The 19,133-nt window shown below is 40.0% G+C and overlaps 1 protein-coding gene across 1 annotated transcript; it reads left to right on the top strand.

The window, feature by feature from the left end:
- The first annotated feature begins 51 nt into the window (after positions 1-51).
- GPR78 (G protein-coupled receptor 78) lies at positions 52-6,598 on the top strand. Its single transcript, XM_026034233.1, has 3 exons — positions 52-781; positions 1,132-1,245; positions 4,911-6,598. The coding sequence occupies exons 1-3, from the start codon at positions 114-116 to the stop codon at positions 5,146-5,148; spliced, it is 1,020 nt and encodes a 339-aa protein (XP_025890018.1). The 5' UTR covers positions 52-113; the 3' UTR covers positions 5,149-6,598.
- The last annotated feature ends 12,535 nt before the right edge of the window (positions 6,599-19,133 follow it).

The following is a 19,133-nucleotide window of genomic DNA, read 5'->3' as shown; positions in this document are numbered from 1 at the left end:
GCCCCGCCGGCACGATGCGCGGGCGGGCGCGGGCGGCGGCAGGCGAGGCTGCGCTGCCGGCTCCGCTGCCCCCTCGCTCGTGGCCTCGCCCGCTGCCGGCGGCCCGCTGAGACATGGACTTGGCAGGCGCGCTGCTGGCCTTGCTCCTCGTGCTGGTGCTTGTCGTCTCGCTGCTCTCCAATCTCCTGGTGCTGCTATGCTTCGTCTACAGTACGGAGATCCGCAAGCAAGTCGCCGGGGTTTTCCTGGTGAACTTATCTTTCTGCAACTTGCTCCTCACCGTCCTGAACATGCCTTTCACGCTGCTGGGGATCCTGAGGAGCCAGCAGCCCCTCGGGGGCTGCGTCTGCAAAGCAGTGGGGTTCCTGGAAACTTTCCTCACTTCCAACACCATGCTGAGCATGGCAGCGCTCAGCATCGACAAGTGGATTGCTGTGGTGTTCCCCTTGAGCTACACCAGCAAGATGCGATATAAAGACGCTGTGATCCTCATGGGCTACTCGTGGCTCCACTCCCTCACCTTCCCCCTGGTCTCCCTATTTTACTCGTGGGTAGATTATAGCAGCGTTTATGCCTCTTGCACCTTGCACCTGAAGGAAGAGACAGAGCGGAGAAGGTTTACGGTGTTCACCATTGTCTTTCATGCCACCAGCTTCATGCTGTCGCTGGTGATCTTGTGTTTCACCTATTTAAAGGTGTTGAAAGTCGCCCGGTTTCACTGCAAGCGGATAGACATTATCACCATGCAGACCTTGGTTTTGCTGGTGGACATCCACCCCAGGTAATGTGTGCATGCTCCTGTCCAYGGTCCCAGGGCTTTTGTGATACCCTTGGGTGGAAAGGGGGTCCTGCAGTCCCTTCCTGCAGTCCTGTCTGTTCCAGGCACATGTTGAGCACCCCCTCCTCCCACCCCCTCCCRCCACCGATCCCAAAAGCTTCTGCTTTTGCCAGAGGACGATGCCTTGTGTAAGTGTACAGCCCTCTTCAATGTGAGTCCCAGAAGCCGGCACTGCCAGGAGCCTGAGCTCCCTTGATTGAGATGGCAGCGATGCCCTCGGGCTCACCAGGGCTGCGAGTCCTTCCCCTCCCGCTTCCCGGCTTAACCCACCGACTGCTCTTTCCCCTTTGCAGTGTGAAACAGCGCTGTCTTAACGAGCAGAAGCGGAGAAGGCAGCGGGCAACCAAGAAAATCAGCATTTTTATAGGGTCTTTTGTGATCTGTTTCGGTCCTTACATTATCACCAGGTTGGTACCTCCTGCCGGGCTGGGCTGGGGTGGCGTGGGGGGCTTTTCAGGGTCGACCTCTGAAGCCCAGGATATGCTGTTGGGGGAGGATCTCACTRGTTTGGGGCTGTCAGAGGCTGCCACGGACCCAAGACTGGTTTTGAGGGGGTAGCACACACAGACACACGGACACATCRTTGGACCCTGTTCACAAAGCAAGGCAAGGCTCACACTGTGAGCTTTGGCAGGCTCCTGGTCTCCTTTCCTCATTGCAGCCAGGTCTGAGAGCCTCTGCCAAGAGCAAGAGGCTTTTAGGACAAGTACCAGGAATTAATTATATGCTTGTGGGAGATTAAGGCAGTTTAAAGATTCAGCACCCCTCCTTAATAGCAGAATCCAAGCAGTGAAGAGGAAAGCAGATGGTTTTTCCTGATTAGCTCTTTTTTTTTTTTTTTTTTTTTAAAGGCATAGGGCCAGGTGATATATGTGATATCACTTAAAATTATCCAGTTTGGCAGATTTTTTGTTTGTTTGCTTATTTGTTTTGTCTGCAAAAGTTATTGCTTATAAATAATGTGCTAATGCTGCAGCATGTCAGCAGAATTGTGATATTATCTTCCTAGATAATATCTAGGTTAAATATCAAGTTATTTAAACTTGAAATGTATAAGAAACCTCATGACTCTCAGCTGTTCAGAATTGCTGTTTTCCGCCTTAGTGGCTTACATCTTCTTAAGTAGTTATACAGCATGCTAACTCCATACTTGTATAGTCTTTGAACAGCRTATGGTTATTATTTTTAAAGCTTGCATAAATCAGTGAGTTGAAAGCCAGCATATGTATGCTGAGTTACAGCACATCAGGATCCAGACTTTCATTATGTACTAAAATGGGCTATGGTTTTCACAATTGATTTTTTTTTTTCCAAATTTGCACCATTTCACAGTGCATTTAAGAGAGAAGGGACTTAAGAGAAGAGCACCTCCGGGAAGGTGCATTAGCCCCATGAAAMCACCTTGGCTGGGGCTTGCTCAAGTTTGATGCCAAACTGCCAGGGGCTTTAGAAACACCATCTCACAAACTGGACAGCTTTAGCACATTGAGTTACATAATTGCATAGGTATTAATCATATATGACCATTCTCATTGCCCTTTTCTTACAGGGATAAAGAGACACATTAACACATTGGAGCACAAAAAAATTATAGTACATTACAACCTTTGGGATGACATTTTTTTTCTGCTCCTTTTATATATTGAAAAGGATTGATGACAGATTGCCTGGATAACAGCATTTTTTTTTCTGCARCTGAAGGGATTGTTACAAATATTAACATTACATCACAGAGTTAAAAGGTTAATTGATTACTGTTCAGTACATTATGAGTCATTTTATATTCACTTTTTTCTATGATCAGAATGCACCTCTTTACCAAGATGAAGATGGATTTTGCTATCTTATTTCCWTTTGAATTTTATCCTGCTCAGCAAGTTCCAGCATCACTGCACTTTTCAGGGTGGGGATTTTTTTTTTTTATAAGCTTCTAAAATGAAAGGTACTTTATTCTCCACACCTTGCATTTGCCAAATCTGAGATTCTGCATTTTCTGTGTGTGATAAACCAGAGCTGACACCACATATGTCAACAGAGAGMAAATTGTGGCCTGGTTTATGCAACTGCATGTGTCAAGGTGCAGTTCAGGTGTCAAGGTGCCAGTCACAATGGCAGAGATTTATCAGTGATAGCAAGATGGGAATTATTTGGGGAGCACACCCTTAAAGGTTTTTGCCTCCAAGTAAAGGAGTCATCAAAGGAGTAAAGACTTGATGATCTTGAAAATCTTTTCCAACCATAATGATTTTAAGGCATGATTTTAAGGCATTAAAGTCTGTTCACTAAAAGCCAACAGATGAATTTCATCTTTGCTGCAACAGCAGTGATATCAAGAAAATGATACTAAGATGCATCCAGATGGATCTTTCTAAAGCTGACTTGATTTGGCCAGGCCACTTATTGAAATTATTATTATTTCCTAAAWTCTCAGAGAGTTTACATTTGCGTCCATAATACATTAAAGGAAAAACACAGAAATATATCTATTTCCATAACGGAAAGAAGCCTACTTTTCTATTTAGTATTTATATTAAATTGTAAAGATCRAGTGTGTACTTCCTATATTAAGGAGATATCCAGGACAGAATAAACTTAAATGACAGGTTACATTTATGATCTGTTTGTCCTTTCCTCAGATTTTGTGTCTTGACATACCCCCTATTTTGAATTCACTGTATTTTTTCCAACTAACTTCAACTAGAAGTGGTCTGATTTTTAGATACATTTGCCATGGGAATTATTTCACTTTTACACAAACAAAACAGATTTTATTCCTGGGATTGGAACAGCTATAAAATTTAATACCTTACAAATAAGTACTCTGCACTTTGTAAAGAGAAGACTTTTTTTTCCTATTTTATAAAATAAACATAGGTGTCTTTAACTGAGAGATGTCTGATTCTGATGAAAACAAAACAGTTTTTTTTCTTCTACATGCAAAAAAGTTGCACAAAAGTCATGCAAGTAATAAAATCTCTCACCCTATTCTTTCCTGGAGAGCTTGTCCTCTGCAGAGAAGATATGTGCCAGGAGCCTACTGGAATAGTATGGTRTGAAGGATTCCTCTCATTTCTGTGGAAAAATTGTTAACTTAGTAGCAGTTTCTCCACCCATCAAAACCGAGATGCTGAGGCTACTAATCATTTGTGAAGCACAGACGATGGTCTGGAGACCATTGGTTGTCTGGTTATATGGCCATTTGGCTGGTCATATAACAATGATAAAATGTCATCTCCTTGTTTTTGCTGGCCAAATTAGTGGTCAGAAAATTACACATAGATACTTTTATAGGTAAGTAGATGAAGTTGTACTCCCAAATGTACTGTGGGATTGCCAGCATTCCCCAACCTCTCTGATACTGCCTTAATGTGCTTTGCACCACAACTACACAAACTAACATGAATTCTCTTTGCATAGGTAATATTTCACATCAGTTGTACAATGCAGATTCACTCTTTTGTATCTGAGGGGGAGAATCCAGTGGTCTAGAATGGTACCCAAAGGCTCTATGAAGACCAGTAGATGAGACCAACAGCTTCCAGGGGCAGCAGGCTGATGTTGGCTGGGGATATGCCCAAATATCTCAAGTGTCGCTAGACAAGTGTATTTAGGCAATTAAGTTGAGTGAGCCCTTATAGCCCAAGCTGCATGTGCCTGTTTCAGTTTTGCCACRGGAAAGGGATAATCAGTTAGGTCAAGATTTTGACTATTTTCATTTAACAGCCCAACTCCCTAAATTCAGAAAATGTCGAAATAAACTGCAACTCTTTCTTATCTCTGGGATATGGGACAATTTATAGTAAAAGCATACTTCTCTCCTTGCATGGAGGGAATTACTTTTGTCTCCAGTGATCTCTCTAGGAAAGTTTCTTTTGCCTTTATTGAGTACAAGAAAAAACATGAACTATTCAGTAAGTGTCTGTCATCTCTAAAGACCATAGACAATGGTCTATAGAGAATGATACTATAAAAAAAAAATGTTACTTTAGTGTTTCCTGAAGCATGATTTGAGAACTGAGCTCCATGTRGATATAATACTCAAGTGTTTCCCTTTCTCATTGATGTTTAACAGGTTGATAGAGCTCCTTCCTTTTGTTACCATAAACTACTACTGGGGAATTATAAGCAAGTGCCTCACCTACAGTAAGGCTGCATCGGATCCATTTGTTTACTCGCTTTTACGTCAACAGTACAAGAAAGTCCTGATCAACATCGTCAATAGGATACTTAAGAGGGATCTGTATCCTTCGTCGGGCTACAACAGCTCTCTCGACACCGAAAATGATTACTGCTTGCACAGAACAAACTAACATGACAATCATTCCCCTCTGATAAGACAGGCAGTTGCTGCTGCTGGAAAACTGCCTTTTTCCTCTCCTACTGAGTAGACAAGGACAGCGACAGAGTCTCCGTTGGGTGAAAGCTGCAGTGAAGCAAAGCTGGTTAGCTGTGGACTTTCATGAAAAGTCCTTTTGTGGTCTTCAGCCAGCATGATAGATGGCAAAGATGGAGTAGGTCTGAAGGATTTAGAAGATTAGGGAGCCCTTAGAGGCTTTAGAGAAGCTTAGATAGTCTTTAATGTCTCATGTATGAAAACTTGGTATTTTGGAGTGTCCCCTACAGTATTTGACCAGCCYACACGGGAAGAGTCTGGTACTACAGGAGTCCCCAACTTGGAAGGAGAGATTCAGAGTCCTCTGTGCTGCACATGTACCTTGGCAGCCCTGGGTTTGTGCTGCTAGTTTTGGACATGAAAAATAAGTCTTTTAATGGATTAATTGCTGCATACATATTTCAGCAGCCTGGATTTGTGCTATTAGTTTCAAATATTAAAAAAGCATTTTATTTGATTGATTTATTGTGTTGGTGCCTCAAGTGAGTGATATGGGTCAGCACTTTGAATATGAAATTGTTATTATTATTATTATCATTAGGCATCATGATTGTAATATAGCCTTTAGGAAGTGGTATGTATATTCAATATGCCAGTATTTTATCAAGACTAACCAAAGTCCACATATCTGAGTTACAAATATTTAGCACTTCAGTGGTATGTGATTACAAYAATTGCAGCTAAAGTAACAAAGATATATATGGAGTTTAGTTAAATAGCACTGTAGTTCCATCACTGAGCTAGTCCTATTCAAACAAGCTTTCATAAAAAAAAATAGACAGTAGAAGTGACAGATAGCACTGTATTTAAGATATATTATTTCAGAAGCTATCTGTTTTCAAAGARCAGGCTAAAATATGTTAATTAATTTTAAAGGGATATATAACATGTAAAATATTTCATGCAATGGCTACATTTGGTGGATTGTAATAATATTGTACAATCTTTTCTTTTTTATTGATCTATTATTCTGGTGATTTTAACTGACACCAAGAGATGTCTGGGAGATATTGTAACAGACCTGCTGCCAAATGCCCAGAAATACAAAGCTGCTTTATTACTATATGTATTTTTCTCTTTCATTTATTTTTAAATCTAAACAGACACTGGAAAAATAGTGAAATTATTTTTGAACAGTATTTGTTTGATTATAWAAGATATGAATCAAAATATTCTATGGCATTCAAAACTACTATTTTCTAAACAAACACATAATAGAAAAATGAAAGCAATTCTAAAATATATTTTAAAAATAAAGAAATACTACAGTAAAGGACACTTATTTTTATGCAACTATAGGCTCAACCCTATTAAATATGGGGAAGGCTTTTCCTCATCCAACTAAGTATATTAAGCATGTGATTAGGCACAGGTATAATTTCTTTTGAAGTTATGGCTCCTATTCCCATGCTGAAAATTAAGCACACTCTTAACTATTTTGTAAGATCAASCTTAGAGTGTTCAGCATATCGTATTGAGAGGGCTATTCCCACAACAATAAGGAAGAAGAGCCCTATTGCAATCCCATTGAAGTCAAGGAAAGAGTGATGCTGCATAACAAATACTTATCTCTCTTATATCCAGCTTTTAATCTCTGAGGCCTTTCTGAGGCTTTATTTATTTATTTTATTTTATTTTGCCAGGCAAGTACCTTAGGCCTCTGTGTTTTGCATCTATAGTTCTGCCTGTGTTAAAACTGAATGTACTACAATGGTTTTGTCTTCTTAGTAAAGTATTTGTACTCTCTCCAATTTTGTGTAAATACAGTATTTCAGAAAAAAAAAATATATATGTGGAATCTTTCCAGCTTTATTATCTTCCTTTCTGCCTACACATACTTCCCCCCTACTGCCATGCTGCTACAAAATCTGATGCTTCAGTCTTTCATCACTGTTGCAGCATAAGGATCAGATATATCTGTGGGGAGAAGAATGGTAAATTTTGAGTTATTTTATAGTCAATTCTGTGCCAAAAAGTTTTGATAGACTACAATATTTATCTGTTAATAAACATGAGTTAATGATACAATAGTTAGCTGATCTATAGTTTTCTAAGCAGAGTTGCTCTCTTTAATAAAGGAATATGCTAGCATAGTCAAATGTCTTAAACCATCCCCTCCAAAACACTCAAGCCAAATAAGTCTTTGCTTTATGTATCTTTCTTTGTACAGAGAAGAAATTAGAGAAGGAAAAAGTGTTTCATAACAAACTTCTGAAGCCATTAAACTTCTACAGTCTTCTACAGTCAAAAGCTATAAAACAGAATATAGTTAAAGGGCTACATCTGCTATTAAGTTAATTAATTAAGCTGATTCATGGCAGGTGAGGGCATACTCACATTATAATCAGAGCTSAATCCTGCAAAGCATAGAGTATTTTTGGAGGTGTTTAAATTCTCTATGAAAATGAAGGGGAAAAAAAGGGATATTGAGCCTGTCCTGGGTGTTGCAGAATCCTGTTTGGGTTCAATTTCCGTAGACAATTAGGCTGGCAAGCCCTACAGCATGCTCTAAATGAAAAGTAAAGACCCTGGCATGTAAGGAAGAGCAAGGAGTGCTGTGCTCTTCTTTGTCCTAAATCATCCTCCTCAGTCTTGATCTGCAATAAGTGCTTTGCTTAGCACTACCAAAAGACATTTTCCTCTACTGGGGATGCAGGGCTTTTTAAATGCTGCAAAAAAGCATCAAAAGGTTACTGGGCTTSTGGAGATGAGAATGTGTATCTTTAATGGTGGGAACATTAACCAGAGGGATCAAAACTGTGGATTCACTCTTGCTGTTGTTTTAAAGGAGACAGTAAGTAGATACATCACCCTGAAATGGTTTAGGTCTGGTCAGAAGACTTCCAGAAAAGCCGAAATGTGATATTCAAACCAACACCTTGTGATTCAAAGGTTCCTGCCAGGCAGCCCTGGGTCATGGGCTGCTTTAGGGCTGTGATATTAGAGACTCGCAAAGGTCTGACAGATCTGCTGTGGAGCTAGAAACCCTGAGATGCGACCATCTGGTCGAGATGGAAGTGCCTATGACTCCCCTGAGTTAAGGAGGACTGACTCTCTTGCAGCTGCTTAGTGAAAGTAATGTGAGCTCTTATTCAGAAATACACATTTCTGCAGTACCAGCAGGCCTCAGAAGGGCCCTGAGTTGTGACATGTCAGCTCTTAGTGGTAGTCAAAATTCAGCAAAAAAGTTTTCTCCTCATCTCTAAAAAGGCTTTTCAGGCACAGCAACTGGAATTCAGAGCTGCATCTTCCCTAGATGTCATTCACATTATGATGTCAGTCAGAGTATAAACCCTGCAGCACAATAAACCTTTAATTAGTTCATGCAAACTGGACTATAACCTTTTTGTCTTCATGTATCTCCACCAAAGTACTTTTAAGCCTGATGATTTAAACATTTCCTGACAAGATCCCAGATGGACTTTTTAATCTACTTAAGCAAGTGTGCCTGCATTGTCCCCTAGCTAAGTGCTATAATTATCAAAAAGGAGAGTTATCTACAGACAGGATCGCTTTTTCTCTAGTGTGCTGATGTTGCAGGTAAAYTTTGAATTGGTCAGATTGAATTTCTGTGGCTACAAACATAAAGGAGYAGTTGGACCATAGAATCCCAAAAGGCTGATTATGAGTTGAATCTCAGACTGCTCAATCCAGACTTAACTCAACTTTGTCGTTAAGTGACTAAATTGCTATTCATCCACTTTAGTGATTTTTAAGATGCTGTTTGATTAAAGACCTCAGATCCTGTGAACTTTCACTCTGCAAGTTTCTTAGGCCCATTACAGAGGGGCATATACTTCAACTGGATAAATTAGCACCCAAAAAAATAGCACCCAATAAACCCTTGTGTATAATCTGCTGAATGATTGCTAAATACAAATTTCACCTACTTTAACATGAATAATAGTATTACTGAGCTGAAGTTTCAGTTATTTGCAATGTTAGGATTATTAGAGGATTAACCATGTGAGGATTAAAGTATTTAATACAACTGCTCTTGTACAACCAGAGAGTGATCTTGCTCTTTACAACAGCAGGGTAATCTCAAACTCTTTGAGAAATTTAGCGGCTTTGATTTTTGTTTTGTTCTAGATTAAATGACCTGTGGCTAAATGTTCAAGTTCATTCAGGTAACATATTTAAAAAAGATCCTGAAGCAAGTAATCTTTTATGAGCACAAGAGTTTGACTAGAACCCAAGGAAGACTTGTTTTCTTATATATGTAGGACATTTCCCCCAAAAAACAACTGCATGCGGTTGTGTGTGCAGAATGAATAATCAACTGTGTCCATTTCTAAATCTCTTTCAGGACTCTCAAGTGCAAATGCCTTGTTAGGTCTAGTTCAGAAGGACACCTGGCTTGTGTGAGGTGTTAATTGCACAAGTAAATTGTAGATTCTGCTTTTTATTTTTGGAAAGCAACTGCAATTAATATTTAATAGCTCAACCGGAGACACAGCAGAGATGACCTTAAGGGAGGCTGCAAATACATGAACATCTTTCAGTGCCAAAAGCTTTGGAGAGCAAAATGTCAGCTGGTGATATATTCAACTAGATCCTTCTCTGAACTGAAACTGCCTTTCCCCCATGTTTCATTAATGTGACACAGCCAAATGACTGGTCCCATCTTCATGTATCTTTGGTTCTTTTCCTTTTACCAATAGATTTTTCTTACTAGGATGTGAGGGTGCATGAAGGTCCCAGAGGATACATGACAGAAGCTAGGTGCCTTCTGCTTTATTTTTTTTCCATAAGTGAGCACAGCATTAAGCATGAGTGGCTCACCGCCAGGCTACTCATGTATTTTCAGTACAAATGAAGCATAGTGTAAAGCACATCATATTTTAAATGTCATGGAGCCCATATGGAGCTCAAAAAAAAAAAAAAACATTTCCACATGTGAAGAAATAAAGAAATATTGGACCACTTCTGCCACATGTTTTTAACTAGATGCCTTCAGAAATATTACAGACGAAGCCTCTTCATCGCTGAACACAATCTATTATCACATATTGTCTGTTCAAGCTGCCGAGCAGCCTCCAAATAAAAAAATCCCCTTTRGGACATTGCCGAAACTTATTGTTGTGCATATGTCATCCATTTCACTGAATCTCACTCTTTGGATATGACATGGGGTTGTCATACTCAGGTCTGTGGAGCATAATGTCTCCTCTGTGTTGATGAAGTTTTCAAGTTTCCATTTCTAAACTAGAACTAAAGTAGGTGAAATCTTGAAACACTCCAGAAAGACTCCTTTTCCTCATGCCATGTTGCTGTAGCTTTGCATAACTGATTTTCTAGCATTTACTCATTTTCTTTCTTTTTTTTTTTTTAACTTTAGCTCAAGGCTTATCACACTAATTGTATTCCAGTGAAGCCTGACCTTAAGCAGCAGACTTATTACCACCTTCCCTTCTCTTTTTTAATTCCTGCTTTTACATATCCAACCCTTTAGTCTTCTTGCTTGCAGCTGTCAAACCTGAGGCACATCTTCAGAATGTTTCACTGAAATGCAAAATACAGCTCAATGTCCTTATTAATGGTCGGGGACTGGATAGTGGAATTGTGTATGTATTTTCACCAGAATATYTAAATGTGTTTTAGGTCTCATGCTTTGTATATTCTCCCTATTCCTATTAGAACAAAATGTTAGTTGGTAGTACATGATGTTTGTTCTGTAAAAAAACATTTCTGATCCCCCCGCTACCACATACATAGCTCAATCTCTTGTCATTTCAAAACTGTCTTTTTGGCTAATCAAACTTATTTTTCCTCCTTCTCTGCTTCTTCTCATGACCAGGGCTACCTTGGTGTTGAGAGTGGAWCTGTATTCACACAGAGCTCTTTAGGGTATAGGACAAGCTGCTTCATCCACTCTGAAGTGTTTGCTCCACCTGCTCCATGTAGAAAGGAATGAGTACCACCATCTTTTCTTAAAAACTAACTATGTGCATTTAAGTTGTGGCTCCCCTTTCTGTCTTTCTATCCCTTTCTATCTCACTATATGTGACTATAAGCTTTTAGCATCTCCTGGGTGTCAGAGAGCTCAATATGAGCTCTCCTACCTCCTTGGAGACAGTGACAGTGGCAGGGCTGAAGGCTGGGAACAAGGGTGTCCTCTTCTTCTTTCCCAGTTGGAGAAGTTTCATCACACAGAAATGAATTGGAGATGACAGCTTAGAGAAAGCAAAAGGATCCATGTATGGTGCTGGAGCTCAGTGGACACTTGCTAGAAAGGTGGGGTGATGCTCTGGTTCCTCTTCTGAGGACTGTTTGTATCTGATTTATGTATGATATCCCACTCACTTTGTTGGTGGGTGAAGARCACGTCTGGAAGGGAAACGTGTTATAGAAAGATCCTAGCCCCATTGACCCCAGGGAAAGATGAGCCAAGATTTTACTTTAAGCTTTTCATCATTACAGAAAAAGCCTGAATTTGCAGAAATCTTTCCAAAAGACCATTTAAGACCAGCTAAGTAAGGAACTCTGTTCAATGAATTAATCATAATTATTAAAGAAAGAGAAGTCTTTGGATTTTAGTATACCCTAGTAAATGGCACTTTTAATATATTTTATGGCACTGATATATAAAATATATTTTATGGTATTGGTGTCATCTTGTTTTTTCTTCAAATTWTAATAAAAGTCTACTAGGAAGACTGAAAATGCAGGTAAGATGCACMCCAGTCCTCTGGGAGTCACACATGTTTCAAGACCTGTTGCTCTTATCATTTCTTTCACCTCTCCAGGGATAGCCATGTGATCTTCTCTTGCTGGAGACCTGGGCTTGTTTCAGAGATGCAATCTCTTCAACCAACTGTATTTGGTATAAAAAAGCTTCTTTCTTCTAGAATCAGAGGAAACTTCAACAGCAATGCTAAAAACTGCTTCAACCCTATTTTTTTATTTYCTTCCTCTTAAAAGCCTTCTTTATTCTTTGAAAGCTACATTTCACACAAAGTGAGGATTAGTAGAACCTCTATCTGCATATTTTATCCATAAGATGTTTTTGCTAGCCCTAATAAATTCACTTTGCCTTGTCACTTTCAGAGYTGAGTTTGGAGAGAGCTTGGCAGAGGCAGGAACAGCAGCATTTTCTGTCTGTATCTCTGCTAGCACGTGCTTCTCTTGAAGCTACTGGAAGCTCCTTTCACCCSTATCCTTCCTGCTTCTTCATCACGAAGTCTCTCCCTTCTCTCTGTTCTCTTTTTGTCTGACACAGGTGATCCCCATTCCAGACACTGTGACTTCCCACCGGTGACTTTTCCTTCTTTTCTTAATRCATTCCCTTAGACTACTGTGTTGCTGTTACTGACACTACTTCTTGCATGGATTTGGTTTTCTGTTTTTTTTTTTTTAATTATTATTAATTTCCCTATTTGGTCTCCTTTAGTGTCTAACTGCAGCTGACTTAGTGTGTGTGTCTGTGTGTGTTTGACAAGGAACACATACAAAAGAATCAAAGCAAGAATCTGATCTACAGAATCACTTTTATTTTTTTTCCCTTGCGATTTAAGTGTGCTAATTTCTATAGCCAGTAGCGCACAAGGGAGTAATATGGCTACTATCCCATCTAACTTCATTTTCATCCTCATATTAAAGATATGCATTTAGGCACCCATTTATGACTGAGTCAAGAAGGAAATGGTGTTCAGCATGAATTCCTCATACAAGTAACATTTTTGGATCTATGAGAAGACTTCCCATCTACTGTACTTGTAGGCTTTGTGGAAGGAAGGAAGGAAGGAAGGAAGGAAGGAAGGAAGGAAGGAAGGAAGGAAGGAAGGAAGGAAGGAAGGAAGGAAGGAAGGAAGGAAGGAAGGAAGGNGAAGGAAGGAAGGAAGGAAGGAAGGAAGGAAGGAAGGAAGGAAGGAAGGAAGGAAGGAAGGAAGGAAGGAAGGAAGGAAGGAAGGGGAAGGGTGAAAAGGTAAGCTCCCTAAAGTGAGGATGCACAATGCGGTTGTCAGGGCTTGGCAATGGTGAAGAGTTGAATCTCTTCTCTTAGTACTGGTGCTCTTGAGTTCAGTCCTCAGAGTTTGCCGGTCACCTGGTTGCTTTCAATTCTGCATGATATGAAGCTGTAAAAAACATAGAAATGTATCCCAGGACCTTTGCCTTGTAATTTCCCATACGATAGATTCCTGTGCTGATTTGATCAGGCTCGAGGGTAGCTGTTGCTTGGCAACATGAAGCTAAACAAGTCCAACCTTCAGTAGAGGATGTAAAAGGCTTGCTCCTAGCAGCGAGGTTTCTTCACATCCTGATATCCTCCGCACAGAGGAATGCTGGAGGTCAGGCTTGCCTCCTGGAGAAATATAGTTTTCCTTCAGGATGAAAGAACGAGCTATTCAAACTATACCTAATACAATTATTTGTAGGAAAAGAAAAAATCATCTCCTGTCAGTATTTCATTGTATATCTGTACTGTAGCAGTGTCCTGTTCAGCAGTGGTTTCGAGGAAGGGACTGACTACTCAGTTCTGGTGGGAAAAACTAGCTATGTGGGTGGGTCTGACGTTCCTTTTTGTTCCTCCCATGCAGGAAGAGAGCGGACATAACTCAGCAAAGTGAGTGGCAGAGAGAAGTTARAAAAATAAATGTCCCCTTGTCACAGGGAGTTCAGAGCCACAGTAGGTCAGGGAGGTAATAGCATGACTTGGAATGAAAAGGCTGAAGCACAAGTGACAGCTTTGGAGACCCTAAAGCCTTATTCCGAAGCCTTTTAGGCTGAAGGAGTGGAGAAGTAACCTCCCTCATGAAGTGTATTCCCATATGTGGATGATGTGGCATTTCTCATCTTCTTAAAAAGGTTGGCTGTTCTGGAATGGACCATGATTACTGGATCATGATGTCAGTATCATCAGATGAATTTACATTGTCAGAGGCTGTAATCCAAAATATTAAGCTTTATCAAAGCACGAGGAAGAGTTTGACTAAATGATGGCACTATTCCCAGAGTTTAGTCCYTGGCTGGTATTGTAGATCTTGGAGCTTTTCTTTTATTCTTTCTGACTGTCCTGRATTGGATCTTTTGATCCTTCATGACTGTGACTTGGCCTGTCATATAAAATCTTTTTTTTTTTTTTTCCAAAAATGACTTGTGTGCTTGAAATACTTGTAGATGACTGGCATATTGAATTAGTCATTATTTGGAAAACAAAACATAGAAACTTAAATTATTTTTCATGATGAATCAGTTCTTTACCCCCCATCCTATTCATATCTTCTCTCCAAATTCCTTCCAACTTAACTTTCTGAAATTAAAACACTGGTATTTTCAATGCAATTGGAAATAACAATGTTATAGAAGTGCATTATAGAGCACTGCTGAGCAGGTCTGTAGCTGAACCCTGGAAAAAATCGCATCATGGCATCCCTGAGCCAGTGACCCAGACGGATCATGTCGCAGACTCCATACCCATATCCCAGAACCAATGAGCTTCAACCAAACGCAGAGTCTGAGTCAGGGGGTCACTGTGCACATCACCGCATTGTGTGGCAAAGCTAATGCAAATGGGTCTGGCTTAAAGCCCATGGGTTGTGTCTTCCTGCACTTTGATAGATGCTGGGAGGGAGAACAGCCCTGAGCTCAACATAAGCTGTGACTAGTTTGCTTTGTACAACTTAAGATGTTGGCTGTGTCGGGTCCTGCATCATCCCAAGGATGGTCTCCAACCTAGTCTTCAGCTTCACTGTACCTACAGCACCTCTGGTCTTGGAAGATGTGCTGAATTGCCCACAGAGCATGACCTGAGTGTTTCTGGTGGCAGAGAACCCCTAAATGCAATAGATGAATATTATGCCAATATCTTCCAAAAGTGTCAGAAAAAAAAAAGRAAAAAAGATATTACAACAATCAACTCATTTGTTTTTGCCCGGGGAAGCTCTGTGTGCTCTCCACTGACGGTGTGTAAAATGGGAGAAAATCAAAACAGGACCGAAGTGCCTCATGATTTGAAGGACTCCCTCCTTACGGGGAATTACTGCAGCACTCTGTGAGTGCCTGACTCTGAAGACTGGGATCCTTGCTGTAGAAATAAGATCTTTGAGATACTTTTTAAAAATGATCTTAAGCCTACGTTTTTGTTGGATTTAGATTCTTAATATACTGATGCGTAAATTCAAAGGTCCTGAGGGCCCTTAAAAACGTCCTATGTTAACTAATTTAGTACCCAAATTGTCCTGACTTTCAGTGAGGTTTGGGCTTTGATTTGACTCTGAAGTTTATTTCTAAAAGTAAATTTGAAATCCTCAGAGCTCTCAGGCCAACATTATTTGAAATAGCTACAGATCCTCTCTGTTCTCATTTAGAACCCATTTTTCTGGAGAGTGTCAGCCAAGAAGGGCCCTATTTCCCAGAAAACACTGAGGAACTGCCTTCCAGGACTCAGGGTCTGCTGAGTATTCTCCTGTTGGGTACCTGTGAACTGAAACACTAAAAGTCACCTTTGCATATGTGCAAAGCAAACCCTGAAGGAGTTCTTTTCAGTCTTCAAGAATATGTGAGTCAGGGAAAAGAGACAAAGTGAAATGAGTCTCAAAATAGGACTGTCAAGTTCTTTTCTGGTAGAGCTGATATTAATTTTTAATACTCCATCTGTGATCAGAAGAAAAGAAAGACCTTTAGTTCTCAGCACAAATCTTTTTTGAGCACACTTATTTTTCATTACAGACATTCTATATTCACTTCTGTGATTCACAGACTTATTTGTATAATTCTTTTCTTGCTTTATGGCAGTCCTAAAGAGTCACTCTTTGGCCTTATCTTGAACTAAGACCACAAAATGCATTACCAGCAGCCCCTCATCAGTAATTCTGCCTGGCTACTTTATGTGTAGGGATGATAAGATAATTCACTTTGGAGCCTTTGACAGGATAAGAAGATCCTCATGTCAGTTCTGTCTTTTTATTGCTTAAGATTAAATAACGATGAGTGCTGATGGTTGGGTGTAGTGATCGGTGCATGCTGTTTTGCATTTGTTTTTTCTGTCTATAGGACTGCATTTATTACAACTTTCATCCCTTTGTGGTCTTGTTCTACATCTGGTGCTAGGTTCTCTTCTAGATTTSCTGTCACTTGTCCTTTGATCAGAGCTGAATTTTAAATACATAAAATTTCTCCATCACCATGAGAAACTTTTCAAGTGGTTTCATGTCTTACTGATTTGCCTGAGCAAGCACAGAGGTCACATGGAGAGTCTGGTAAAAGGAAGGCACATATTAATTGAATCCTTCTAGGATGGCAAGGACTCCTCCTGTTTTAATTGCACTCCTTTACATTAAGATATGATCAGTTCTGTGAATCACTTGGAAGTGCTACAAGGAGCTAATTTTGTGGGTCCGTGGCTTATTTAATCTGTGACAAGTCAGACAGAAGATGAAAACAAAATTTAATTATCACTGGGAGTACCTTTATTGAATTTAAATGATCTTTTAAGTTCTATAATTTATATATTCCCTAAATATCTATTCCTCTTAACAAATGGGAAGCTCTGAATAGTACAAGTATTTTTACAGTAAAATAAACTGTCTTTTATCTGCATGTATGTACATTTTTATCTGATTTTTTTTTTTTTTTTTGGAGAAGCAGCTTTTTTAGCTTTCTAATTTATGTGAATAGATTTTAACCTTTGGAAGCTGAACTAGGAGTCCTGGAGAGCCTTCCTCACATCTCTGCTCATGCATGAAGCACAGTCAAGGCATAGGAGCAGAGGATAGTGCAAAGATGGGTAGAATAGTTCTTTATTTTTCTTTTTTTTTTTTCCCCTAAATGATCTTATATCTTCTGAAGGGCCAAAACTCCTAGATTAATTTAGATTACTGTAAAGTGTCTTAAACCCATACCTGCTGAATTTACACTGAAACTGATGTGATAAACTCAGACTTCCACTCTGTTGTTTCCCTGGGCAGGAACACCTAGTGGGAGAGAACACAAGATATGAGGGAATATTTTCACTTGCAGCTTTTGCCCTTCAGAAAACTGATATTCAGGCACCACCACTTTTGTTTATTATTCTATCTCACATGAACAGAATTTACAGTAAAGGAGATTTGAAATGGAAGAAAAAAAAAAGACAAASAAATAGACAAACAAAAAACCCAGGTAATGAAATTCAGTCTGGATCTGACAGATCTTCAAGATCTCTGGACTAAATCTCCCTGACAGTAGAGAACACAAGTATGTTCAGTGCACAGTATTTAATCCTACTTTAAGTACCTGCCAAAGAGACATAAAAGGAGTAAAGGGTTTTGGTATTTAGTCCTGTCCAAAGATTTATAGAGGGCTACAATAAAAACAACTGTATACTGGCAGAGAGGATCCTGATCAGAAGGGGCTAATGTATAAAAAAAGCTTGTAAAATTATTTTACTAATGTTATTCTAGTGATTCAAGTGCAAATGATTAAACCCAGATCTGCCACTCTTTCCTTAAGGAAACAAGAAAATTTCCAAGAAAGAGAGAGAAGAGCCTAAACGAGCTCCTGGGTATGTACTTATGGTTTGGGGTAAGATGCAAATGAAGAAGGATGAATAAACAGGCAGAGTTTTGCTCCTGTTATCTGAGAACGTGGGACCTTACATAGTTATGGACATGAGACCCTACATAGTTATGGACAGAGCCACAGAGAAATGCCAGGTGACTCCAAAGTGTATGTGTGCCACGTTGYAGCAGGGTGTAAAGGTGCAGATGGTCCTGGATGCTGCCCACCAGGGCAGAGTCCTGGACCTCACCTGGGCATGTGGCCATGAGCATGTGCCTCATGATCCCTGTTCAGATCTCACATCAGCAAGTCTTCACTTGGAGCCGCCTTGTACAGAGTGCACAAAGCATAGTCTCCATGTCCTTCTGGTGAGGATGATGTCAAAGCACAGAAGCCTTTATAAGTAGGGAAAGAAAAATCAACGCATAGACAAGCTACAATTAATACTAAATAGATACAGTAACCTTGCAAAGAGAAATGATGYGATATATGTCCTACATGACTCATTTCATTCATGGAAAAAAACAAACACCTATTCCCAAATGAATCCATATGAGTATTCTCAGAGTGATGCATCATCTATACCTTGTCTCAGTAGTATTTGCAGTTAGGTATGGGCACAGTATTATTGTCCAGTAGGRCCAATGGTGCTGCTGAAGGCAGGTGGCCATGGTTCGCCCTGCTGTGGTTTGCCAGCATGTTTTGGGCTTCCCCACAAACTGGACTTGAGTTTGCTGCCATTCKAAAAACATGATCCTAAAGTAAGTGGTATCTAAACTAGAACTAGGGGCTTGACTTATGGCGGAAGGAAAACACAGAATATAATGTTTAGACTGAAGGATGAGAGGTGGTGAGTGAGACGTCACAGGCACAAACAAAAAGCTAACAACAAGAGAAGACAGAAAAGGGGAAGCTTATTGCATTGCAGCCACTAGAGAGATGTTTCTGAGGTGGAACTCAGCTCAGTGGGATGTATGGTGGATTAGATGTGTCATTCCATTCTCATAAGAGCTGTAAATGATTTCAAGGAAGAAGTCAACATTTTCTGGGAATGTGGGTCAGCTGTTTGTAGGTAGGATCTCCTACATTTTTTTCCAGTGTAATGAATGTATCCATATCACTTAAGTAACATCTAAGTGATTATTGATGAAGGCAGCCTGAAGCTCTCATTTTTTCCCTTTAATGCATTGTCCAGCCACAGAGCAAGGTTTGGTGGTAARTGCAGCCAGAAGGGACCTTCAGAGGTACTTGGGGATGGACTGGCATTCAGAGCTGCTGTTCCCAGGCTAGACTGAAGATGAAGTACCTCCTGCCCTTACAGATATGTGTCTTTACAGTCTTTCTATTCAGGTCTAGGGTTTCTCCTGTGTGATCAGGAAGAAAAAAGGCAGCCAAACTGTACTCTTCTACCCCTAGAATTTT

Source organism: Nothoprocta perdicaria, unplaced genomic scaffold (genome assembly GCF_003342845.1).
Source record: "Nothoprocta perdicaria isolate Ctin4 unplaced genomic scaffold, notPer1 scaffold_14, whole genome shotgun sequence".
NCBI lineage: Eukaryota > Metazoa > Chordata > Aves > Tinamiformes > Tinamidae > Nothoprocta > Nothoprocta perdicaria.
This window is presented reverse-complemented; position numbering and strand designations above follow the sequence as displayed.